The sequence below is a fragment of the Sarcophilus harrisii genome, chromosome 2, assembly GCF_902635505.1.
Source record: "Sarcophilus harrisii chromosome 2, mSarHar1.11, whole genome shotgun sequence".
Lineage (NCBI taxonomy): Eukaryota > Metazoa > Chordata > Mammalia > Dasyuromorphia > Dasyuridae > Sarcophilus > Sarcophilus harrisii.
This window is the reverse complement of record NC_045427.1, coordinates 134,778,593-134,803,805: the sequence shown is the minus strand read 5'-3', so window position 1 is coordinate 134,803,805 and position 25,213 is coordinate 134,778,593. Positions and strand designations below refer to the sequence as shown.

At 44.7% G+C, this 25,213-nt stretch overlaps 2 protein-coding genes across 3 annotated transcripts in view; both read right to left on the bottom strand.

Annotated features, from left to right (window-relative positions):
• The window catches only part of BMP1 (bone morphogenetic protein 1), a 55,037-nt gene extending 37,356 nt beyond the window's left edge, over positions 1–17,681 (bottom strand). The window contains exons 1-6 of one of the 2 annotated variants that reach the window (XM_003758046.4): positions 17,374–17,681; positions 4,849–4,962; positions 2,702–2,878; positions 2,018–2,135; positions 1,506–1,684; positions 558–663 (exon numbers count right to left, since the gene is read on the bottom strand). In XM_003758046.4, coding sequence (XP_003758094.1) covers positions 558–663; positions 1,506–1,684; positions 2,018–2,135; positions 2,702–2,878; positions 4,849–4,962; positions 17,374–17,563 — 884 coding nt within the window. In that variant the 5' untranslated portion in view covers positions 17,564–17,681. The remainder of the gene's footprint in view (positions 1–557; positions 664–1,505; positions 1,685–2,017; positions 2,136–2,701; positions 2,879–4,848; positions 4,963–17,373) is intronic. The other variant, XM_031950868.1, reaches the window with a different exon arrangement.
• A 1,287-nt stretch (positions 17,682–18,968) lies between these two features.
• On the bottom strand, positions 18,969–22,286 carry SFTPC (surfactant protein C). The gene is made up of 6 exons (XM_003758045.3): positions 22,177–22,286; positions 20,898–21,056; positions 20,314–20,436; positions 19,831–19,941; positions 19,591–19,738; positions 18,969–19,159 (listed from the first exon to the last, which is right to left on the bottom strand). The coding sequence occupies exons 1-5, from the start codon at positions 22,225–22,227 to the stop codon at positions 19,601–19,603; spliced, it is 582 nt and encodes a 193-aa protein (XP_003758093.1). The 5' UTR covers positions 22,228–22,286; the 3' UTR covers positions 18,969–19,159; positions 19,591–19,600.
• Between the last annotated feature and the right edge of the window lie 2,927 nt (positions 22,287–25,213).

Sequence of the window (25,213 nt, the reverse complement as noted above, 5' to 3'; positions counted from 1 at the left end):
GCAAGGCTTGTGGTTCTTCTCTGAAACTTAATGTAGGACCACCAGGCATTCCAAATCTAGCAATAGTGGCAGATTCTGAAAATGGGGGGGGGGGGCAGATCTACTACAGAAGATACCAAGATATTCAATATATTCTGCTAGATAAAATATACACGAGTGAGGAAGGATGGATGATACACACTTAAGGCATTTCTCCAAGCTTTGGGGTTACAGATGCTCAGAGGACAGATGCCTTTGGTCCTGACCATGGAGACTCAGCTTGGAGTCACTGAAGCCCAGGACTTCTGGTATAAATCCCATCTCAGACCCTAACTAGTTGGGTAATTCTGGGCAAACCCTTAACATTTCAGAACCTCATTTTCATCTGTGAAATGAAGGGGGTAGAGGAGCTGATCACTTAGATTGATGTGGCTAAGGTTATTTATATAAGATCATAGTACACACTACCATCTACCTGACCCATCAGGGCTCCATGTCAAGTTTGAAGAAAGCCAGCATGCTATTGAGTAATGAGTAAGGTGAGAGTGAGAACTAGAGGCTTAGCCTCTGCCTCTTACCTGGAGAAAGTGTTACGAGCATAGTGCATGATACTGTCAAAGTCGTAAGTCTCTCCCAGAGATTCCACTTCCTCGAGCTCCATCTTCAGGAAGTTATACTCCTGTCCTGTGGAGATGGGGAAAAGGATGCGGGGGGCAGGAGGAGGGGGGAAAGGAGAGGGGAACTGCCCAGCTTTGGGGCACTGAGACAGTGTCAGAACACCTGTCTTGGGGCTAGCACACCAGGAAGGGGAGGATTCTTGGTTAGGATAAGGTGCTGATGCAGCTGGGGTCCCCAGGTGTGGGCAGCCAGGAGGAGGACAGAAGTTCCTGCTAACATGCTAGCTCTGCCCAGACGTCTCAGAGAAAGCTCCAAGAGTGGATGGGGAGAGAGCAAGGAGGAAAAGGGCAAGGGGAGTGGACAAGAATGGGGCCTTGATGGTGAAAAGGAAACACTGAGATGGAGACGATGAAATGTAGAATAACAGGGAGAGACTAAGACAGAGAGGGAAAGCAAGAATGGGAGATGGAAATCATAGAGGGCCGGGGAAGAGAAAGGGTGAGAAGATGAGAGACAGCAGAGAAGTGAATGGTTGGGAAAATAGCTCTCCTTGCCCCTGTTCCCCCCTTTTAACCCCAGAGACTAGTTGATTTCTGGAGTGACCTAAGGATCCTGTTTGGTCCACAATAGAGGAGAGATTGGTATTCCTAAAGTGGTTCCATACTTAACATATTCTATTCAAAGTCCTTTGGACTAAAGATGACCTTAGGCTTCTTGGCTCCCTACAGCCTGGATTGGAACCCATGGAATTGCCCAGAGACAGAGCTGACTCAGGCTGAAGTTAGGGGAGTCTATTGATCACTATCTTTTCTCAGAGATTCTGTATAACAGATACCAGGCTTTGGGAACACTAGGGTCACAGCCACAGAACCAAGGAGGCTAAAAGGGGGAAAGGCAGATGGGGTTACCTGGCTGAATGTTCTCCCTCACGATGGCCACGTGGTTGTCACGGTCAGGTCGTGTGTGTTCATGCCAAAAGCCGATGACGTGGCCCAGTTCGTGGACTACGATGCCAAACTTGTCACAGTTCTTCCCGATGGAGATGGCCTGGGGTCCCCCGCCCCGGCGACCCACATAAGAGCAGCACCTGGGGGGCAGGGCCAGCTCAGGGGGGCAGGGCCCGAGCTGGGGGAGTGCAGCTGACTCAGGGGGAGGAACCTGCCTAGACTCCTAGTCCAGGCTGAGGGGAAGGACGGGACCCAAGACAAAGAGCTTGGGCAAACCTAAGTAGGTCTATCCCAGGGGCCAGGGGCCAAGAGATATGGACATTTTAAGGTGAGGAGAACCATACCCTTGGGCAGCGCCTCCATCAATAGGCAGCTCCCAGCAAGATGCCCAGGTGAGTAGGGTCATGCCCAGAACATTGCTTCTATTAGGGGTAGTACCTAAGGAAGTTTATGCCTTAGGGTTTCCCACTCACCCGCAGGGTCGGTAGGTGAACACTATGTAGCTGTCCTCATCTGTGCGTTCCAGAAAGGTGACACAGGTGTGTTTCTCCCAGTGTCTCATGGCCTGCCGGAAGACTGCACGCTGGCTCCCTATGTAAGAAAAGGAGTTGGCAGGTTATCCTAGCTGATCACCAGCTCAGAGACTGCAGCCTCTCATCCAACCAGCTAAAAGTGCTTTGCCCTTTTGATCTCCTTCCTTTACTATTATGCAGTATTAGAGGAAGAGGGTTGGAAGAGGGAAGTATAGGGGAAGTGGGGAGGAAAATGATAGTGGTTCAACTTATTCTCCCCATTCTACAGCTGGGAAACAAGAGCATCAGCGCAGAGAAGGGTGGCATTGTCCAAAGCCAGTCACAAGTGGAGCCCAGATGTTCTGGTTCTCAGTCTCTTTGAACATCTCCATTTATTGTGAAGAGAAAAGGGTCACATGTACTCTGAAGAGCACAGTGACCTGGGAGAGAGGAGTCAACAGGGAGAGGGGTTGATAAGTAGAGGAGGAGAAGAAATCTTCCTCTTTGAGTTTCTGTACTGAAGGTCAGTACTCAGTTTCAGGAACCTCCTGATGCCAACTTCCTAAAGAAGTTGGTTCACCTGATCTTGCCCACCCACCCCATCCCCACTCTCACTGAGCCTCCATCCTTGTACCCTTTACTCACCAGTGAAGTTCCCTCCAATGACAAAAGGGATGATGCCATCGGCCCACACCCGCTCTGGCCGAGATGTTGCTGCCCTCCTGCTACGGGATCGGCTCCGGCTCCGGTCCCCCATCTTCTCTCGAGCCCTCCTCTGAGCCCGTCCCCGAGCATACTGGTTGATGGGGGTTGAACTATTTCCTGAAAAGAAAAGGGAAGCAGGATGGAGTTCTAGGTGGGAGAAAGCTTATCCATTTTTTCCTGAGATGTGTGAGGGACCTGAAGCCATCTGAGAACAAGTTTGTCTTCTTTTAACTATGTCCTGTATTTGTAAAGGATATGACAGTTTTATAAACTGCATCCACATATCTGAGAATGCATTGGCTGACACTTATAAGCTTGTTGGGATTACAAAGTTCTGTATACTTGCTGTACATAGCTACCATTTATATCTTTTACATATAGGATATCTCTTGACCTATGAGCTTCCAACTATATCAAATTCCTCACCCAGATAACAGAATCTCAGAGTTAGGAGGGCCTCAAAAGTCAGAGTCCCAGTGAGTCCTGAATAAGCAGTCTCCTATATAACATCCCTGGTAAGGGATCATCTAGCCTCTGCTTGAAGACTTGCCAACTAAAGCAGTTCATTTTATTTTTGGATAGCTCCAACTATTAGGAAGGGGGTCATCACTGGTGGTCTTAACTTATGTCTTGCCACTGAACTACATGACTCAGGCGGAAAGAGTGAACCTGATGACTTTACATAGCCCTGACTCATTTAAATCCAATTCACCTGCAAGTCAAGACCCTCCTGATGTCATTGGTCTTTGAGAATGAAAGATGAACAATTGTTAGGAAGCTTTCCCTGACATCAAACCTAAATTCATTCTACTTCTGCCTCATTGTTCCAGTCCTCCTCTGTGGGACAACGGAGAACTTTTCTCATCTGTCTTCTCTGTGATGACCCTTCATATACTCAGAGACATCTCTCATGACCCTCTGAGTCTTCCATGCTCAAGACTAAATATTCCCTTATTCCTTCAATCAATCAATCCTAAATAATAAACTCCCTCAGGGCCTTATATACTTTTCTATTGAATGGCATATTTGAACCTCACAATCTAATTCATCTCTCAGGATGAGACAGAGAATCATAGGATCATAGAGTTAAGAGGGCCCTCATAAGATATCTAGTCCTTTCCCCTTATTTTACAATTGAGGAAAATAAAACCAGGAAAGTTAAATTACATGTCCAAGATCATACAGGTAATGTGTCAGAGAATCCAAAATCTTGAATCCAAGTTTTCTGACCTCAAAACTATGGTTCTTAGGGGTAGTCAAACCCCTTTCTTTACTAGACTGACTAAACATTGCCTGGTTCTATCAGGACTTGTTCATTTAGACAGTCATTAAAGATCTTGTCAACAGGAAAATCAGGTAGGAACAAGACTTATTCAGGTGCCATCCCTGGAAAAGATCAGGTATTGCCCACTCCCAGGTTGGAGCAGTGGTGGGGCTGGAACAAACTTGACCTGGGGTACTATTTCAAGAGAAATGTAAGGTCTGTGGTAGGGAGAAATAGAAAGATACTCATTTTCAGCACCTGATTCCACTTTTTGACTTTCCTGTGAAGGCTGACCTGCCTTAAGCTCCCAAATTCAAAGCATCTGCCCTCTACTACCACTTGTGATATCTCAGGGGAGAAGGAAGGGGGGCATTAAGGTGAGTGCTAGGGACTGAAGAAGTTCCTCTGTTCCCTGGGGATGTGCTCCCAGAGGTTTAGGGGACAGTTCTTGTCCTTGTCATTTGCAGTCCCCTGGCAGGGCATAAAAGCTTCCAATAGAAAGCTGAAGGTGAGAAAGAGAACTTAGGTGGGCCTAGCAGATAGGTCAGATTTCTCCAAATCAAGGAATAAAAGTAATCACTGGATCCCTGAACTAGGACAGCCCAGAGGACTAGGCTGTCCACCCTATGTGTCTTCTTATAGACTAAATTGACCCGAGAAGAGGGATAGGCATCAGGGCTGTGCCCTGGCCTCTATGTGGCCTCTGTCTGTGGAACAGGAAAGGAATGAGGTTTTGGAGGCTACTGGAAAGCAGTCAGTCTCCACCCTGTCTTGATGAGCTCACGGAACTCTAGGAGCAGTGATGGCCCAGCATTGGTGATACCTGAGGCTTTGCCAGTCGCCCTGTGGATGGCCCGCTGCCTGAGTTCCACAATCTGTTCCACCTGGAAGGCCTTCAAGTCTTCTTCATCCAGAGCAATGTCCCCAAGAAATGCAGCTAGAGAAAGGCATGAGGAAAAGTCAGTCCATTATCCTCCCCACAGCTGGCAGGGTCTCTGCTTGCCTACTCCCTTTCCCAGATGGGGGAAAACAGGCAGCAGAGGTGTGGGGCTAGCCCATCAGATGAGCGCAAAACACAGTCTTTCTGCCCCTGCTTTGACTAGGGACTGTCCCCACCTTCTCCTGGTCCTCAGCCCTACATTTCCCCAAATCTTCCCCCACAGGTTAAGTATCCACAGCAGAGAGAAAAAAAACAGGGAGAGAAAAAAAACAGGGAGAGAAGAGAAGACTGGGTGCTAGCTCTCCAGGGAGCTTTAAAAGTTTTTTTTTTTTCCTCAATGAGCAGCTTTGCAAGAGCAAAGTCTAGCTGCCTAGCTTTCAGGGGGACTTGAGTCAACTAAGAGATTAGGAAAACATTCACACAGAATAGCAGGGAGGTAGGGGGAGGAGAGAAGAAGAAACTAGAGCTACAATATCTATAATAATTACATTATTTAAAAAAAAAAACCTCTTACTTGGATAATGCTTAAAAAAAAACTTTTTAGCTTATTCCTCACAATGACTCTGAGATGGGTGCTACAAGAACAATTATGGCCATTTTACAGATGAAGAAACTAAGGCACTGAGAGATGCTAGTGAATTGTTAAATTCACTCAGATCTGAGTATCTGAGCTGAGTCTATTTCCTTCTGGGGAGCAAAGAAGGAAGAGAGAGTAGAAAAAAAAAGAATTGTCTCGGGGAAATCGGAGCAAGTTGGAAGTCGGGATAGAGGGGTGTTGTGCAGAGAGTCTGGGCCGGGGAGGTGGAGCTAAGAGCTGGAAGCCGATTCCCTGCAGCTCCGCCCATGGAGACATCTGCTTCCCATCCCACAGTTCAGCTGGGGCTTGGCTGTCCGAATTACACAAATTGTTTTAACCTTGGGTCTTGACACAGATTTCTCTGCCCCAAATGGCCTGCTCTGTGGAAACACACAATCATTTACCCAGACACATACAGGTACACAAAGGCCCACCTGTGGTCCCTGACAGTCTTAAAGAAACAAAGACATTCTTCCCAGTATATCTTACTGACAATCCAGATGTGGGGCTAGGACATAAACACTCGACTACAAACAGGCACAGTTAGGCAGGTGCCCTAAGAAGAATGCATTGACACAAGATATAAAGACTGGGTCAATATACATTTATCAAGTGCTTTATATGTGCCAGGTACTGTGCTAATCACTGGAGACACCCAGAAAGACATACAGATCTCAAAGATCTCACCTTCGAAGGGGGAGGTAACACGCAAACCACTATGTAGGAAAAAGATTTAAGTTGGAGATAATCATCAACAAGAATTAAGGGACACTGGGGAAGGCTTCCTGTAGATGGTAGGATTTACAAACACCTAAGGGGAATAAGCATTTATTAAGCACCTACTATGTACTAAGCACTTTACAAATATTATCTCATTTGATTCTCATAACAACTCTGAGAGATAGGCACTGTTATTGTCCTCATTTTACAAATGAAAAAACTGAGGTTAAATGATCTGCCCAGGGTCACATAGCCAAGAAGTGGCTGGTTTTGAACTCGGGTCCTCCTGACCTCGGTTCCAGCACCTTGGCTAGCTGGTAAGTAATAGAGAGACTTTTTCCATTAGCCACGGGACCTCCATATAAACACGTCTTCATAAACCACAAATCCGTGTTCACACAAATACTCATGTTCAAGTATGTTGTTGTTCAGTTGTGTCTGACTCTTTGTGATCCCATTTGGGGTTTTCTTGGCAAAGTTACTGCCATTTCCTCCACTGGCTCATTTTACAAATGAGGAAACTGAGGCAAACAGGGGTAAGAAACTTGCCCACGGTCACAGAGCTGGTGTCTGAGGCCAGATTTGAACTAAGGAAGATGAATCTTCCTGACTTTAGGTACTGTACTCTATCACTCTGCGACCTAACTGCCGCATTAAGACATAGGCTTTTCTCTCTAGCCTGTTGAAATGCCTTGCTCATCATATTCAGATACAGAAGCCACAATTCATCCCCTCTAAAAACTGTATTCAACTATCCCAGTCCATGGGAAATGAAGAAATGGTAACCTTATTAGATTACCTACAACTAAGATTACAAAGAAACTGGATGAGTAGAGGAGGATGAGCCCAGGCTGGGAACAGTGGGTCCTATTCCAGGGACAGAGGAGGATGCTGTGGAAGGAGCATTGGGAGGGAGTGAATGATGATGGCTCCATTGTCTGATCTTGGGCAAATTGTTTAATTCTTCGGACCTTGCCTATCCTCAGCTACAAAATGAGGGGATTTAATCAGGTGATATCTAAGCTGATCTCTTGCCAACTCTTAATCTCATGATCCCCCAAGTGTACACTCTACTCTGCACACTGTTGTAGAGGCATATACATAAACATTCATTTGCCCAGGGAGCTTCATGGGCACCCACCTGCAAACACGTAAACACATTTGCACATGCAACAGTAATAATCCCAAACATGTGTATAGAATTTTATGCTCTCCAAAGCATTCAGTTCTCTGTTTATCTCCTTTTTTTAAATATTCAAGGGCACTTTTTGGGGAGGGAGTTGCAAAAGTATTTGACTTTATAATCCCTCCCTGCCAAACATGCTTAATCAGCTCCCAGCTGAAAGGAGCCCCTGGGGGAGGCTGAAATGGTTCTAACCTGCAACCCCAAATTCTAAGCATTTGGGCCACTGTCTGGTACAGAGGATCAGAATGGGGAAGTACCCATTTGGGGGACAATGGAATGTGTGGGATGAGAGGTCGTTTAGGAAGGTAGAACATGTCAGAGCCTGCAAGGGAATTGTGTGTTGATGGGCCTTAGTAATTTACCCAGAGAATCTCAGAGCAAGTCAGGCCTGGATCAGGGAGCCCCGTGGGATAGAATGGGATGGAATGGGATGTCATGGCCGAAGAATGTGTGGGAATAGACTTGGGGGGGAGGGAATGAAGAGAGGAGTAAAAGGGAGAGCTGGGGATGTGGGAGAGCCCCAGGATGGAGAGGAGGAGGAGTTTCTGATACAGGAACCAGGAAAATCACACCCATTAGGGAATTCCCTTCCAGCCAAAGGCTGGAAAAGCTGGCTTCTCCAGAACCAGTGCCTTCCCTCCTCAGTCAGGAAGGAAGTTCTGGGGTCAGGGTCCGTTGTTTTCAACTTGGGATCAAAAGTTTTTGTTTTTATTTTTTGCTTGTAAACTAGCATGGTATTTTAGAGCAAAGCACTGGATGAGCTGGAAGGAAAAGGGAAGGCTGAAACTTTGGAGCCTGAGGGTCCTAGAAGCTACAAACTTGGAGTTAGGCCTTCTTCCCAGTGTCTCCAGTTGTTGAGTGCCTGTGGAAATTTGAGGGTGCCTGATGAAGGACACTCAGGGTTAGGGCATAGATATATACATGTCCCAGTGCTGCCCAAAGTGGACATTTACTTTACCAACACACTTGATTTCATACACAAGCAAATATAAGTAACCATCCATCCTGAGTACACATGTATGGATTAATTCTTGACCACATATTCATATGTACGGAAATGTGCTCATATAAATATTTGATTTTGTTCAGGAAAACACCTGAGCACAGTGTCTAAAACACATCTCCAGTCTCAAAAATACACCCCACTGTATACATTCTCTCTTCTTACAATCTATTCTTCAGACAGCTGCTAAAGTGATTTTCCCAAAGTCTCAGTATGACTGTGTGTCTTTTCTATTCAATAAACTCCCATGGCTCTTAAGACCAAATACAAACTCCTCTGTTTGGCTTTTAAAGCTCTTCACAATCTGGCCCCAACTTACCTAGCCAGGCTTTACTGCCAATCTGCCAGATGGGCCTTCTTGTATTTCATCACACATAGTTTAGTCCAGTTTTAAACCCAAGAGGCCATGATTTCCTCTCTCTGCACCTTTGCACCAACTCCCCACCTCCCATGCCTGGAAAACAGTTAAATCTTCACTTGTCTTTTTAGAATCACTTATTTCCTTCTAAACTCAGCTCTAAACTTTTACACTTTTCCTTTCTTCATTTCCTTACCTTTTGGTACCCTCTCCTCTCCCCCAAATTACTTTTTTTAAAAAATAACATGGCACACTCTTCAACAATGAGATGAACCAAATCAGTTCCAATAGAACAGTGATGAATGAGCTACACCCAGGGAAAGAACTCCGAGAGATGACTATGAACCACTACATAGCATTTCCAATCCCTCTATTTTTGTCCACCTGCATTTTTTATTTCCTTCACAGGCTAATTGTACACTATTTCAAAGTCCGATTCTTTTTGTACAGCAAAATAACTGTTTGGACATGTATACACATATTGTATTTAACTTATATTTTAACATATTTAACCTGTATTGGTCAACCTGCCATCTGCCGGGAAGGGGTGGGGAGAAGGAGAGGAAAAGTTGGAACAAAAGGATTTGCAACTGTCAATGCTGAAAAATTACCCATGCATATATCTTGTAAATAAAAAGCTATAATAATAATAATAAAAATAAATAGATAGATAAATAAATAACATGGCATAAATGATAAGAGAGCCAAGCATGAAGAGGCTTTACCTTTGACACATACTGGTGGAGTGATCCTGAGCAGGTCACTTTTCAATGTTTCAGGCAACTCTTGAAATAAGATAATTTGCAGAAAAGATGCCAGGAGTGTTGTAAAGGGAGTTTTCCTACCTGAGGTTCTCTCTACCAGGGAAATTACAAGTCTAGCTGTTATTCAGCCATGTCTGACCCTGAGTGACCCCCTGTGAGGTTTTCCTGACAAAGATACAGGCTTGGTTTCCATTTCCTTCTCTAGTAGATTAGGCTGAAAGATTAAGTGACTTGCCTAGGGTCACATAGCTAATGTCTGAGGCCAAATTTCAACCCAGATCTTCCTGACTATTGGACTTGAGCTCTATCCACTAAACCATCTAGCTACTTATCACCTATACTAATATACTGACAAACTGTGTCTCCTCCACCCCACAGAATGTTCTTGAGAATAGGAACTATTCCTTTTCTGTTTTTGTATTTCTAGCACCTAGGACTGTATCTGGCATTAAAGGAGTACTTAATAAATGCTTGTTGATTAATTAACTGAATGATTGGGGGAAGGGGAAGGCGGGTACCACACCAGCAAATTCTGATTGATTCAAAGTGGATGCCTTTTCCTCTGTGGCAGAATGGTCTGATGAGAAGTCACACTTATTTTACTCTTTCAAATCAAGTATTTAAAACCTAAGATTGGAGATGAGATTAGGAGTGAGGACAAGGATGTTCTCCTAAGGAAAAGGCTGCCCTTGGGAATGCCCATAAAGGGACAATATTGTTCTCTTGGCCCTATTACCTGCTCCCTACCTCGGGTGGGGGCTGAAGGGATGGAATCAGGGGTACAATTTTGAGCTACTCAGTATTGGGATAATGGGTTTTTAAAACTCCACCCCCACCCCCACCAAGCTGCCTGCCTCTGGTCCCAGAGCTACTGGTCAGGCATCAGCTGTGTCCAGCTCTTTCTACATCAGATCTAGAACAGTCCTCAGCTTTTCTTTCACCCCTGGGGCCCCAAAGAAAAAGAACTGAACAAAGAAGTGAGCTGTGAGTGGGTGGGAGGTGAGTCATTTAATGTGTCTGGGAGTAAAGCCTGCAGGGCCCAGTAAACCACCTCCCTCCATAATTTCCTGGGGACCAAACATGTCTTAATTTACTAATTAAAGTGGACATAAGGAAAAGGCAGAAAAAACACTTAAGCCCTAGACTGACCACAGGAAGAGCCAAATTCTGGATATTTCTTCACTCTAAACCTTGGTTTCCCTGTTGGTAAACTGAGTCCAAATCTGTTGGACTGCTCTATAAAGTCCATTCTAGACCTAACATGTCATGAGTTTATAATGTTATTATAGACTTTGAGGGATGGTGAGAAAGTTATGTTCTTGACTATTGCAGCTACACACCCCATCTTCCTTGGCAATAAATACCTCTATCTTCTCTCAAGCCTTCCGAGGTGCTAACTGTGGCAAGAGACCTGAACAAACAGCTGATATGAAGTGTGGAAGATAAGAGGCAAACAGAGTTTTCTCACCTGGCTCCAAAACTCTCCCACCATCCTTTCTCTTCTGCTCATTTTCTCCTTGAGATCGTTCCCCAGAGTCTACATGTAGGATGTTCTCATCCCAACCTCTAAGATTCAGCTTCTAGGGGAGGAGCAGGCATAGAAATAGGCTGTCTAACTAGTATTCTATCCTATTTAGCTTACATCTCGCCCTTCCCCATTGCCCCCAGTTTCCCTCATCATTCCAGCCAAAAAAAGTCAGATGTGGGTAAGAACCATAGGCTTTAGGGCCCGAAGGGAATGTGAGGCAAAGAGGCAAGACTTTATTCTACTACTTCCCTAAAATCTACTTGGGGAAATAGCCAGGAAGAAGAGAAATATTCAGACTATAAACAAAATATAAAACAGAGAAGATAGGGTTGTTGAGTGGAAAGGAAGCTAGATTTGGAGCCAGAAGATCTGGATTTTAATTGTGTCTTTGCCACTTATACCTATGTGACAAAAGCCTTAACTGGTGGCTCTTAGTTTCCTTATCTGTAAAATGATGGAGGGGCAGGAGGAGGGGGAGGTTGAAAAAAATTAGCAAAGATGACAAAAATGAAAAAGTAGAAAATATTTAAATGTTGGAAAGGTTGTGGAAAAACAGACACAGGATATGTGAATGGATGTGATCATTCTAAAAAGCAGTTTGGAGTTATGTAAATAAAGTCATTCAAAAGTTTATATACTTTGAAAGATTACACAGATAGTATATATACTAAGAAGGTCACTAATAAAAAAGAAAGGTCCCATATATACTAAAATATTTATAGCAGCCTTTTTTGTGGTGGCAAATGAGAAATAAAATAGATTCCCTTCAACTAGGAAGCATAAACAAATTGTGGTATATGACTGTAATGCAAGACTATGCTCTAGAATCTAAGAAACAATGAACATGATGAGTACAGAAAAACATGGAAAGAAGGATGAAGTGATACAAAGAGAAGCAAGCCAGGAAAACAATATACTCAATGACTACAACAATATAAATGGAAGGAAAACCACCACAAAACAATTGAAATAATGTTGCAAGATGATAATGAACACATTCAGCCTCCCAAAAAGATATGCAAAAGAATACTCTGCCCTGTTCTTTCGAAGAGAGGAGTCTCTACAGTTGTTGAATATCACATTATTGCCTCAGACTTTCTTGATATCTTAATTTTGGGGGGCTGATTTTTCTCCTCTTTTTTATTTTAAAAATATTTGTTATAAGGGGTGGGAAGAGAAAGGAGGAATAAACATACAGAGTGAATGTAGATGATGTAAAACCTATGATAATAAAATATAAAATAAAGTAAAATACAGGTGTGGACTCAATAAATGATCTCTAAGGTTCTTTCCAGCTCTCAATATATGATCTCTTAATCATCCTTCAACTATTCCAGAATCCTCCCCAAGGGAGCAAAAATGCTCATGAATTCCATTTCGGGGATCTTTTGATCTCTCTCAAAGCTGTCTTGATGGTTAACAGCAGTTGCAGGGGTAGGGGTGGGAGTGAGGGGGATGGTGGTGATGGTGAAGTGGATAGTGTCTGATTATCCCCAGGACAACCCAATCATAAGGACATTTCCATTATATTGATAGGGTTGTCAACTCTCCTAGACTGCAAACTTGTCTAAGCTATGTACAAAGGAGAAGGAGGGAGTAGAATTGAACAGGGAGGCAAATTCCGTCTCTAGGAAACAGAGGCACCTATCTACCACCATTACCTCAAGCCATTTCAAGGTCAGGAATTTGAACTTTGTTGTAGAGATGGTATGGCATTTGAAGAAAGAGTCAGCCAGAAAAAGTAGTTAGACCTTGGGTATGTCCAAGCAATCCTTGGCCCTTGGGGTATAGAAACAACAGGAACACAGGAGGGTTAGAGGGTAGAAGTATGAAAAAAGGGGGGGGGGAAGGGAAGAAAAATATGGTTTTAGGGAGTATAGGGAGTATAGTACCATATGAGAACACCTAGATGTGAACTGGTAGACAGAACTCCTACATAGACATTCTATACTAACATCCTATATTAGGTCTCTCCCTAAGGGATAGTCACTGAGCCACCTGGTCAGTCATGAGTTTAATTCAACAAACAATTTAAGTACCTATTATGTGTAGAATGGGCAATTAGATGGCACAGGGGATAGAGTACCTGGCCCAAAGTCAGGAAAACTCATCTTTCTGGATTCAAATCTGGCTTCTCCCTGGGCAAATGACAGAACTCTGTTTGTCTCAGTTTCCTCACCTATAAAAAGAGCTGGGGAAGGAAATGGCAAATCATTTCAGTATTTTTGCCAAGGAAACCCCAAATGAGGTAGAAGAGTTGGACCCAACTGAAAATGACTGAACAAAAACAAAATGTGCAGAACACTCTCCTGGGCATTGGAGACAATATTTGATTCCTGACTTGGTTCCTGACTTGGTTCTTAACCTCATGAGGTTCACAATCCAGTAGGGAAATTATCTGTGTGTATGTGTATATATGTATGCATGTATTATGTATACACACATATACAAACATGCATATATACACACATCCACATCCCAAAAGTCTAGTACAAATGACTGCACAATGTGAGCGTGGTTCAAAATGATTTGTTCAGAACTGGGAGAGATCACATATGGTCAGAAGAATCTAGAAATGAATTCACAGAATCCACACATACAGAGCAGAGCCAGAATGTGAAGCCAGGTCCTCTGACAAATCCAATGCTCTTTTCTATGGGCAATAGGAAGACTATGAAGAATTTTGAGCAGAGAAATATTATAACCAGCTCTCTATAGAAGAAAAATGACTGACAACATGTGAAGCATGAATCTGGAAGGCAAGAGAGAGTGAAGGTAGTTAGGTCATTGGTAATGATGACCTATTCCAAATTGATAGCAATAGAGATACAGACAATCAAACAGATATAAGAGATATTATGGAGGTAGAACTGACAAAACTTGGGACCTGATTTGGTATGAGAGGGAAAGGAGAGAGAAGAGTCAAAGTTTTTGCCAACATAGGCGCCTAAGTGGCTATTGAAACCATCAGAGTGTGTGTGTGTGTGTGTGTGTGTGTGTGTGGGTGGGTGTGTGTGTATGTATGTAGAGATGGGATTGGAAAATTGTTTTTGGAAATGGCCACATAGGTGGGTAAGAACAACTTGCCCAGTTTGACCTGCAGTTTGCTTTGTCACTGACCCAGAGATTGCTATCCCCTATAACCACATCATCTCTGTAGCATGGGGGTTGTCCCCTCAGTCTCAGCAGCTTAGTTTTGCTATCAGTTTGGACTTTCTCCTGAGCAAGTACCCATTACTACTATCACCACTGCTATTCAGTCCCTTACCGGTAGAGCTTGGGGACCTAAGTCTATCCCCATTGCAACTCTTCAATTGGAAGAGTCAAAGAGAAAGGAAACAATTTCTATTAGAAATAGACAAATGAGATTATATTTATAAGGTGCTTAGCATCATATCTGACTCATAACAGGTGGTTAATAAATGCTTTTTCTCCCTCCTTCCACATTTAGAGTTGGAAAGACCCTTAGAAATCATTTATTTCAACCCCTTCACTTTACAGATAAGGAAAGTGAGAACTGAATTTCTCTAAAGGTCACAGACTCTCCTATCATAAATTTTCTGCCATTTATTTGGCACTTATAAATTAGATATATTAGTAATTACATTTTATACAAGTATGTCTTGTCTCCCTCTTCTAGACTAATAAACTGTATGATGGCAGAAAACCCCATATAGCACATTTTCAGTAAGTTGCCAGAGTTTATGGTTCCATCAGCCTGGCTCATAATAGATGCACAGGAAATGTCCATTTATTCAAAGAAAGAGGACACAAATTCCTTTGGGGACACCTGGACCTTGACTTTGGGGACAAGAACTCTCTTTTCACCAGACAACCATCCTCTATCTGTCTCTCTTCCCAGCAAGTATAGAGGAGAAAGGACTAAAGGACTGAAGTATAGCAACATAAATTATAAGTGCTATAAGCAATATTCTTCTTCTCAAATTTCTCTTTTATTTAACAAACATTATTAACATTGGTCACCTATTCTGCACCAGGCACTGTGGTTACTTAAGAGAGTTAGGACACAAGCTCTCAAGGTGCTTATAGTTAGAAGAAAATATGAGCACAAAGAATAAAGGGTAAAGGAGAAATCCACACAAAGAGAAATTTGAGCAACCACTTTTACTTGATGGGTGGGGGGAGAGGAAGTCAAAGAAGAGGGAGAGATCAGGGAAGTCTTCATGGAGGAGGCACCTAAGTTGGCTGTTCAGTTGGGGGTGGGGGTGAGGGTGGTGTCAGTTAACTGACTGAAATTGGAGAAGTAGGAAATCTATTCCAGATGCAGGGTACAGTGTGAGCAAATCAATCAATCAACAGGCGGTTATTAAACACCTCCTAAATGCCAGATACCATTTGAGGCCATTGGCAATATAAGTACAAAGAATGAAAAATGCCTACAGGCAATAAACTTCTAATGGGCAAGGGGAAAGAAAATCCTGAATGAGAATGAGGACTGAAGATATATCCAGTCTGACTATGACATAGAATAAAGGAAGGGAATTAAGGGTGCTAGAAAAAAAGACAGATTGATCAGCACTTTATACTTTTTTTTTAAATAGACAATAAGAAGCTGCTAAAGTTTTTTTGAGGAGTAACATACAGAGTACAGAAGTTAGGAAGAATAAATACTAAGAGAGTCACTATCTGAGCCCCTCTTAAAGTCCTTGGGAACTCATACTATGCCCTTTAAAAAATGATACCTACCAACCAACCAACCGACCATCCAAATAAACAGATATTCTGGATCCCCCATCATTGAGCACAATGCTTTGTACTTAGAAAGTATTTGTTAACTGTCTCCTGAATTGTTGAACTGAAGTCAATAAAGGATTCTGGTTCAGAACTGAAGGCAGACGGGTATTGATGAGTAAGGAAAATGACCTTCTGTCCCTGCAGTGGTCCCTCTCTACCAAGAAACCTGCCAGTGACCTCAGTGAATTGGAGAGATTGGAATAAGTCATTAGAAGGAGGATTTTCTATAAGAGCTAGTGGCTCACAGTGTCAGGGGGCCAAGCTTACCCCAGAAGGCCTCCCCACCAGCCCTGAGAATTCTTCTTTCTCTCCACTCCATCTTCTTATCCTCTTCCCCGACCCACAACTCCTTTGGAGAGATCTGAATCCTGAACTAGAAAGCCCAGCTATCACTATACTTTAGGTGGCTCCTTGTCCCCAGGCAACCCTGTTCTAGGACTTATCCTATAACACAAATGGCCCTGTGGCCTGACCACCTAGATCTTCCTAAGGCAAAACCCTTTGGAGGGTAGGGTTAAACACACTCTCCAATGAGCCACAGTGGGGCTGCACACTCCCTATATTATACATACCTCATCACACAGACCCAAGACCCTGACCTCTACTAATTAACCTCCTGCTCTGGTGGAGTAGGAAAGTGGATATTTAAGATTCCACTTCTCTGTGTGTCCTCCCTTTCTCCACCACCAATTTGGCCTTAGGCGTGGGGGTGCCAGTGAGCCTCCTCCTGGCATGTGGGGAAAGGTTAATTCCCTCTCTGGGTTGTGTTCATTGATTTTGACAGCTGATTAACCAGTCTCCCCAAGCATGGTGGGGGCTTACAACCACCCAAAGAATCCCAGGCAACAAGAGAAGCTGAAATCTCACCATTCATAAGGAAAAAACAAAACAAAACTGTCTTCTTCCCCTTGGGTCAGAGGCCTGTCCGGATTAGGCCCTTAGGGATTTCCCCACCTCTCCTTCCCACTAGCAGTCAGGCAGCCCCAAGGACCATCAGGGATAGACTGGAAAACTTCTACAGCTCCAGAAGAAGAGATGGGGGGTGGGGGGAGGAGTGGAAAGAAAGGAAAAATTGCACAGGGTCGAACACACACACATACACAAGTGTGGCCAAAAAAAATTTCCAGTGAATTGGAAAACGGACTGCCCAGCAGCTGCCTTCCCGGATCCTGGGAGATTTCCCTAGGAATTCTCTCCTGGAATCAGAGAAATAGCAGCAGGCAGCAGCAACAGGCAGCGGTGGCAGCAGCAAAACTTCTGTCCTAGAAGTCCCCCAAACTTCCCCCTCCCTCTCTCCCTCTCTCTTTTGTTCCCCGCTGCATTGCCAACCAGGCAGGCTCGGCTTCCCACACTGGACTGTCCTCCCCCAACCCGAACCCCTAATAGACCCCGTGGCGTGGCAGGGATCTTCTTGCCTCTTCTCCCATACTAGCCCCCTCCCAATCTTCATTGCTCACCCCCCCTCCAGCTCCAGGCCTGCCCTCCCCACCCTAGTGGTAGTGGTGGGGGACACTTACCGGCTTTGCAGGGGTCTTTGTAGTTCAGGGGCTCCGGGTCCTCCTCGTCACCCAGGTCATAGGTGTAATCGGCCAAATCCAGAGCCCGGGCCGGGTGCGGGGACAGCAGCAGCAGCAGTAAGGACAGCAGCGGCAGCGGCAGCTGCAGCAGCAGCAGCAGCAGGGACGGGCGAGCGGCGGAGCCCGGCATGCTGGCGGGGATGCGACTACGGGCCGGGGCCGAGCCCGAGAGAGCAGAGAAGGAAGGAGGGGAAGAGGAGGAATGGAAGGAGAAGGGAGGGCTTTTTTTTCTTTCTCTCTCTCTCTCTCTCTTTCTCCCTCTCTTTCTCCGGCTCTCTACCCCTCCCTCTCTCCCTCCTCTCCTATCTCTTCCCCTCCTCTCCTCCTCCCTCTCTTCCCGTCCACCCCCTTTCTCAATTTCTCTCCCCCTTCTCTCTCCCTCTCCGGCTCTTGCTTTTCTCTCCCTCTCTTCCTCCCCCCCCTCTTTTTTTTCCTCCTTTTTTTTTTTTCTTTTAGGGAAATGAGCTCGCCGGAGGGCGTGTTTTCGCTCGGAGCTCAGCCCCCCTCGGGGCCCGGACTGTGCTCAGCCCCGGGAATGGGGCCAGCCGGAGGCGGGGAAGCAGCTAGCCGGCCCGCGGGCGGTCGCGGTCCCTCCCGCCGAGGAACGGGAGGGGGCCCCCCTCCACGCGTGGGGGGTGGGGGTTCTGGCCACTGCCGCCGCCACCACCACTGCTGCAGTTGCTGCTACTGCTGGCTCCACCCGCGCAGGCCTGGGAGAACAGGGAGCTCCGGGCACCAAGGGACACGCGTGGGGCGCGGGTGCTAGAGAAAAAAACAGTGCGATGTGGCCCCGGTACGGAGTTCACTTGTGGGGTGGAAGCTTCAGGGGAGTGCCTCCTTATGGTTGAGTTTCTCCATGGGGTGTCCCTGGGGTGCCAAGGAGTCCTAAGATTCTGTCCCAGAAAAAGAAGCGCCCCACCACCACCTCCACCTCCAGCCACAGTCCCTGCAGAAGCTCCTCTTCTCTTTCCCTTCTTTCTGCCTCTTTCTCTTCCTCTTTCTTCTTCTGTTCCGCTGCTCCTTTTCTCTGCCTTCTCTGTCTGTCTTTCTGTGTGTGTGTGTGTGTGTGTGTGTGTGTGTGTGAGAGAGAGAGAGAGAGAGAGAGAGACTTCCCCAGTCTCCTTGTCTCTTCCCTCCCTCACTTCCTTTCTGTATATATGTCTCTCTGTGTCTCTTTCTCTTTTTCTCTCTTCGGTCCCTCTTGGTTTCTTTCTCTTTCTTTCTCTGTTTCTCTTAAACTTGTCTTTTTTTCACGGAAAAAGGACGTTTCTGAAATAGCCATGGGAGGGCGCTACAGCCTCGCTGATCGCTCCTCAAATCTCAGCTACTTCCCCACTCGTGTCCGGGATAAGGAGTCACGTTCTACAAAGCGGAGCGGGGAGCTTTCTGTTCTCCCCTATCTGCCAACCGTCTTTCCCAGCCCTACCTTAGAACGTCATATTCATTACTCCATAAGTCCCCGAGACCCTGGTGGGGGAGATGTAGTGGACTGACAGACGGGAAGGAACACACTCAAGGTTTTTCATAAAAGTTTTTTTCAAAGAGCTCATAAAGTAATTTTATTATTTTTGTAACAGAAGTACCTGCATCCACCAAACACACTTCTTCCCTTCAACCTCCCTCCCCCCTTTCCTAATCCCCTCCCTTTTTACTCTTTTAAAACTATAACCTTCTTCAAACTCAGGAACCATGCAGGATCTCTTCTGCCCTCTTGGCAGCCCAGAACCTAGAAAGCAAAGATCCTAGTTACCATGGGACAAAGTTACCAGAAAGCCAGCCGTCATCATACAGAGCTCTGGACTTGGACCTAATTCCAGGTTTTTACCTGCTATGTTACTGTCAGCAATTTATTTAATCTCTCTGTGCCTCAGTTTCCTTATTTATAACATGAGGGAGCTAGACTTAATGGCTTTTAAGGTTCCTTTCCAGAGGAAGGAGAGAAAATGAGAATCTCAGCTCTCCTCCTCACCCCCACTCTCACTTCTGGGCTTTCCTGAGTATAATCCACCTCCTCCACCCCCTCCACTTCTACCCAATATGGTTCATCTGAGTTCAGTGCCCTTTGGCAGACACAGACATAATGTCATGTTTTCCACAATTCCCTTGATTTGATTTAGCAGTACCCTCCAAGAATCCTGCCTCTATCCCCTTGCTCACCAGATAGTCCCTAAATGTAGTGTAGAGGAACTTTGCCACAAAGGACTTTCATAGTAGTGCCCAAGAAAGCTGGGTCCACCTGGGACTCTGAGCTGGCAAGGGTATCCTCCTCCTGATTCAGGTTAGCAGTGGGCAAAGAAGGTTTAGCCTAAAAAAAGACATTCCCCCAAGGGTGGAATATGATTGACATCAGCTAAAAATACTTAAGAGTGTGCAATGGAAATGGGGAGCACCACTCACCAGGTGACTCTGAAATTTTCGAGTGATGACATCTAGGCTAGGGATATCCTCTGGAGTCATTTGAGTGATGTAACAGGTGGCACCCAGGGCAGGCTTATACGCAATCAAAAGCTGAGTATGAAAAGAAAAAAATTGGACTGAAGAAAATTTCTTCCTCTCCTACAACTTCACTCTCAACAAGCCCTAGATCCAGATACTTTGAGGTTCAGTGTATCAGTCTCCATCTAGTGGACTGTGAGGATCAGCACTGGAGCCTGCTGGTCTTTTGGGAGCTAAAAGCTCAGGAAGGATCAGGTGACCATTACAGAATGAAGTATGGAGGAAGGAACAAAGGTGGAGGCTGGTGTTCAGGCATGTTTGCACCTAAACTAAATCCGGAACATATCTGAGAGATAGTGAACCCCACCTTCCAGCCAATCTGGTGATTGACTTGCCCCACCCTTACCCCCCACCTAAACCCGCCCTAGATCATCTTTTGCATACCCGATAGTAATCATACACCACAGTGCCAGAAGACCCAATGGAGAAGGTAGAGATGGTTCCCTCATGCCTGCTGAGGGCCAGGCGCTGCTGGACATCTGGCCCCCCGATGCTCATCTCCAGGATCTAGAGAATTGGACTGTTAGTTCTGCCATGTCTACTTCTCATTTCATGTGGGCTTTCCTTTCTTATCCTTTCAGGGTCGCTATTCAATCCCAAGTACTTGTCCCAAGTGTAGCCTCTGGCTGGTGTATGAGCAGTGCCCACCCCATTCATGCTACCCAGCCAGAATGAACTGAGTAGAGCATTTGGGCTTATGTGTCGAGAGTGTGAAGGTGCCAATTCTGTTACTTTTTAATCAGATCAAACTGTCTTTACTAAGGGCAAAAGTTAGGTCTATTATGCCTATTCTTTCTGCTCCTGCTTTGCATCTATTACCCCATGCCTTCTATGCTCAATCTTCTCAATAGCCCCATGATCTTCTGCTCACAGGGACCACCCCACATCATCCCAAATCAAATTTCAGTGTTTTCTGCCCATCCTACCAGCCCACTCCCAAGCTGCCCATCTCTCCGGCACCTCCTCACCATCTCTGTGTGCTTTTGACTCATATGTAATCCCATGAGCAGAGCTCCCAGCACCACGACCACTACCAAAACCACAACCACCACGATGATGAGCAGCCGCTTGATGTTCAGAGGGCAGCAGGGTATTCTAAGTCGGCCTTGAGAGGCAGCCGAGTAGTCCTGTTATGGGGAGAGGGCCCAGGGAAATTATGGTCAAAGCCAAAGTACATGACTAGATGACTCCCTACCCTACCCCTACTGCCACTTGATTCCTTTGTCAGCAAAGATATCCATTCTTTTTTTTTTTCTTTAAAAAAATTACTTTTATTCTGAACTTTAAAATATCAAATAAAAATAAGCATTTCCATATATACAATGGAACAAAAATTCAAGATTGCCAATGAAACCACAAATAGCTGTTATCAACAACTTGCTTTCTTTTAAAGTATGTTTTAAAGCTGTCCTGCTTATCTGTGCTTCTTTCTGATTTCCTTTCCATTCTTTATTCTTCATTTTTACAAAAGATCTCTTAATGTCTCTCTTTTTTCTTTCCTTTCCTTTTCTATCCTTTATTTTTTATTTATTATTATAATTTTTTTTTGCCATCCCATTCCTATCTCTGATGTCACCCATTCTTTTACACTATATAAACAGATTCCTAAAGACTTCTCCTGGGTATTGAGCAACAAGTCATCAAGATTTTATCACATTCCTGCTATTCACTGTACTGCTAGGTCCTGAAAAGAACAAAAGGAGGTAGAAAGCAGAATCCATGTTGTCAAGGAATCCAGCTGAAAATACACACACACACACACACACACACAGAGAGAGAGAGAGAGACAGACAGACAGACAGACAGAGACAGAGAGAGAGAGAGAGACAGAGACAGAAAAAGACAGAGAAAGAGACAGAGAGAGACAGAGTCAGGGAGACAGAGACAAAGACAGAGAGAGACAGAGAGACAGGCCGGCAGACAGACAGACAAAGATAACTTTCAACATGCAATGGTACCAATGATTGTCCCAGTTAGGAATTAATAAAGGAGTTGAAGGGAAGGAGAAATCCACAAGAGATAGTAATCAGGGAGGGGCTTCAAGGAAGACACAGGACTTGACTATCATTCCTATATTCCCACCTTTGGTTGCTCCAGGTCAACATGTGTACCAAGCTTCTAAGGGTAATAAATGCACATGAAATGCCCTACCCCAGGGTATGGATTTATGAGTGTTGGTGGAAAGCCCATAGTCCCATTGTACTATAGCTTCCTGGCCTTTCTCACCCTCCCCAAGCTTCCTCTTACCGGTGGTGGCATTGCATTCTCCATCAAGATCTCTTTGGTGCCTACATCCATGTTACTTCAGCCTCTTCCCTTCCTCAAACCCCCAGCCTCCTGGTCCAGGGACCTTATATATTACATTAGACAATGGGGGTCAGGAAATGCCCTTGCATTTCAGAACCCAAGCCAAGCCCTTAGCTTTGAAGCCTGTTTGTTCCTGACTCTTCAGAATTAAAGCCTCTGATAATTCAGTTTGAGTTCCTAAGGGCTCTCATTTCTCAAAAACCCTCCTGGGCACAGCAAACCAGAATCAACTTCAAGCTGAGTAAACTTGGCCTTAAGTTGGCCTTAAAACACCCATCATAGGTGTGGATTGTTTCTACTCTTCCTGTTGGCAACTACCTATTTTTCAGCCCTTGGGGTATTGCCCTGTTCTTCCAGTGTTGGGAGCCTTGGGCAACAGGATCCCTAGCACAGCTGGATTTTCAGTTTCTCCTGTTCTATCACACAAACTTGCAGGAGCTCAGCACTAGAAACAGAATCCCTAAGGAAAGTAGGACCCACAAGCACCACTGGTGCAGGAGTGCTATCCTTGGGTCTAAAGATTTCAGCCAAGTGCCAAGTTCCTCACATAGGTCAGACTCTCTCTCTCTCCATCATGCCTATTCCTACTCTCCCTCCCCCCAATCTATTGAGTTGTTCCTTACAGTAAAGAAGGCAACCAGGTGTCATGGAACAAGCTCTGAATTTGGAGTCACAAGATATGGTTTTGAATCCTTCCTTCCCTACTCAGCTAGTGTGACCTTGAGCCAGTGACTTCCCTTCTCTGGGTCACAGTGATTAAATTGGATGCAATCTAAGGTCTAATTCTATGAGCCTGGGAATCCTAGCACTCCTTTTTACTCTTGAAAACTTTAAATTCCCTTTGGGTAGAGAACTGAGTGATACACTTTCTTTTATCATTTGCCAGGGGATTCCTCTATGTTCCTCAACCAGACTATGAGACCTTGAAGGAAAGATTATGTAAAGGACTCTCCTCCAAGCCCTGTGAGCTAGGCAGTAGAGTTAAAATCATCTGCATTCTGCAAAAGAGAAAATCAAGGCTCAAGAAGGTGTTGTATAGTAGGAGTAGCAATAACTGGAGTGGTAGTAAGTAGTAACTAGCAGCAGCAGCAGCATATAGAAGTAGTAGTAGTAGCAATAGCAGTAGTTGTGATAGGAGCAGAAGTAATAGAAATAGTAGTAGCAGCAGTAGTAGCAACAGCAGTAGAAGTAGTAGTAGAAGCAACAGCAGTAGTGTGGTAGAAGCAGCAGCAATAGTAGAAGTAGCAACAACAGAAATAGTAATAGTAGCAATAATAGTAATAGTGGAAGAAACAGTAGCAGAAGTAGTAATAGAAGCAATAGCAGTAGGTGGTATAAGTAGCAACAACAGCAGAAGTAGCAACAATAGAAGTAGTAATAGTAGCAATAATAGCAGTGGTGGTAGTAGAAGAAGTAGAAGCAGTAGAAGTAGCAACAATAGAAGTAGCAGTAGTAGCAATAGCAATAGTAGAAGTAGCAGTAGTGGTGATAGTAATAACAGCAGAAATAATATTACTAATAATAGTAGTGGTGGCGGTGGTAAAAATATCAGTACAAATAGTTGTAGGACCAGCAACATCAGTACCAGGAGCTAGCATTTATATAACACCTTAAGATTAGCAAAGTATCTTATATAAACATTATTTCATTTTATCTATCCTGAGAAGTGAGCCATTTTTATCCCCATTTTTCAGAGGATGAAGCTGAGGCAGACAGCAGCTAAGTGACTTGCCTAGGATCACACAGCTTGTAGATGTCTGAGGCAGGATTTGAACTAAGATCTCTCTGACTCCATGCCCAGTGCTCTCTCCACTGCACCACTTCACAACTAAATATCAGAGCAGAAACTCAAAATCATGACATCTGACTTTAAATCCACCTCTGCTTCCACCACCTCAGGCTTTCTACTCCGCTCCTATCTCATGAGTCATATTAAAAGGGCAGAATTTGCCACATCTCTGTTCTCTTCGGCTACATGCTGAAGAGAGCATGAAGGAGGAAGAAGACAGAATCTCTGTCCTCAAAGAGCCCGGCTGGGAAGACACACACACAGCTCTCAACATGTAATAGCACCAATGTAGGTTCCAGTAAGTAAGTGGTAAAGGAGTTGAGAGGAGGATGAGATCAGCAGGGATAGTAATTAGGGAGGCCATCCTGAAGGTGATAGGGCCTTGACTTGAGCCTTGAAGGATGGCCAGGAGTCACGTAGGGAGGGCTCTACATTAACCTCTGGGCCCTCTGTCTCCTCATTTTCTGGGTGGGCTGTTTTAGACTCTGACATGGGTTTATGGTGTAATCAAGAGAGTCAGAAAGCCTGAGATTCCAATCCTGATTACCAGCTGTTAGCCCGAGCAAATTACTCGTCTTGAGTGTCAGTTTCCTCATTCGTGAAATGAGGTTCATAACAGCAACTGCCTCATGGGGTTATTGTGAAGCACAGAAGTATTTTGCAAACCTTAAAATTAATGTGTGCAACTATTTTTATGTTTCCATATACCCCACAGGAATCCTTAGCACAGGAAGTTGATTGACTGCTATGTTCCTGTCTTCCAAACATAAAATCACCATCCAGCCTTCCTTTCCCAGTCTCTTTTCACTGAATTTCCATTCTCTCCCTAGATTTTCTGCATGTTTCTCCCAATCCTAAACTTGCTTCTCTCAACTCCCTCATCACACTTCACCTTTTTTTTTTTCTGACATCTTTAACTGTGACCCAGCCATGCAGTTTTCCAAATTCCAGGCTTTTACCTCAATTGCTACCTTTTATCTTCCCTAATCCAACTACTTTTAAAATTCTCTTTAGATTTAAAAATTGACACTCTGTTCCCTTAGTTTTGCATGCACATGTCTACCTCACCTATGACCCCTAGCTGAAGTACACTCAGATTCTAGAGGTTGTGCAACTAATTGAATTCCTGGCTCCTGAAAGGGCCTAAGAGGTTTCAGTAGGGCTTCGAAGGAGAGGAAGCAATTGTTT

Coding starts and splice junctions, on each gene's coding strand:
- SFTPC (XM_003758045.3), bottom strand. CDS start 22,227: ATGGATGTAGGCACCAAAGAGATCTTGATGGAGAATGCAATGCCACCA. Junction 21,057..22,176: donor AGAATGCAATGCCACCACCG/GTAAGAGGAAGC, acceptor TCCCCATAACAG/GACTACTCGGCTGCCTCTCA. Junction 19,942..20,313: donor TGGTGTATGATTACTATCGG/GTATGCAAAAGA, acceptor TTTCATACTCAG/CTTTTGATTGCGTATAAGCC.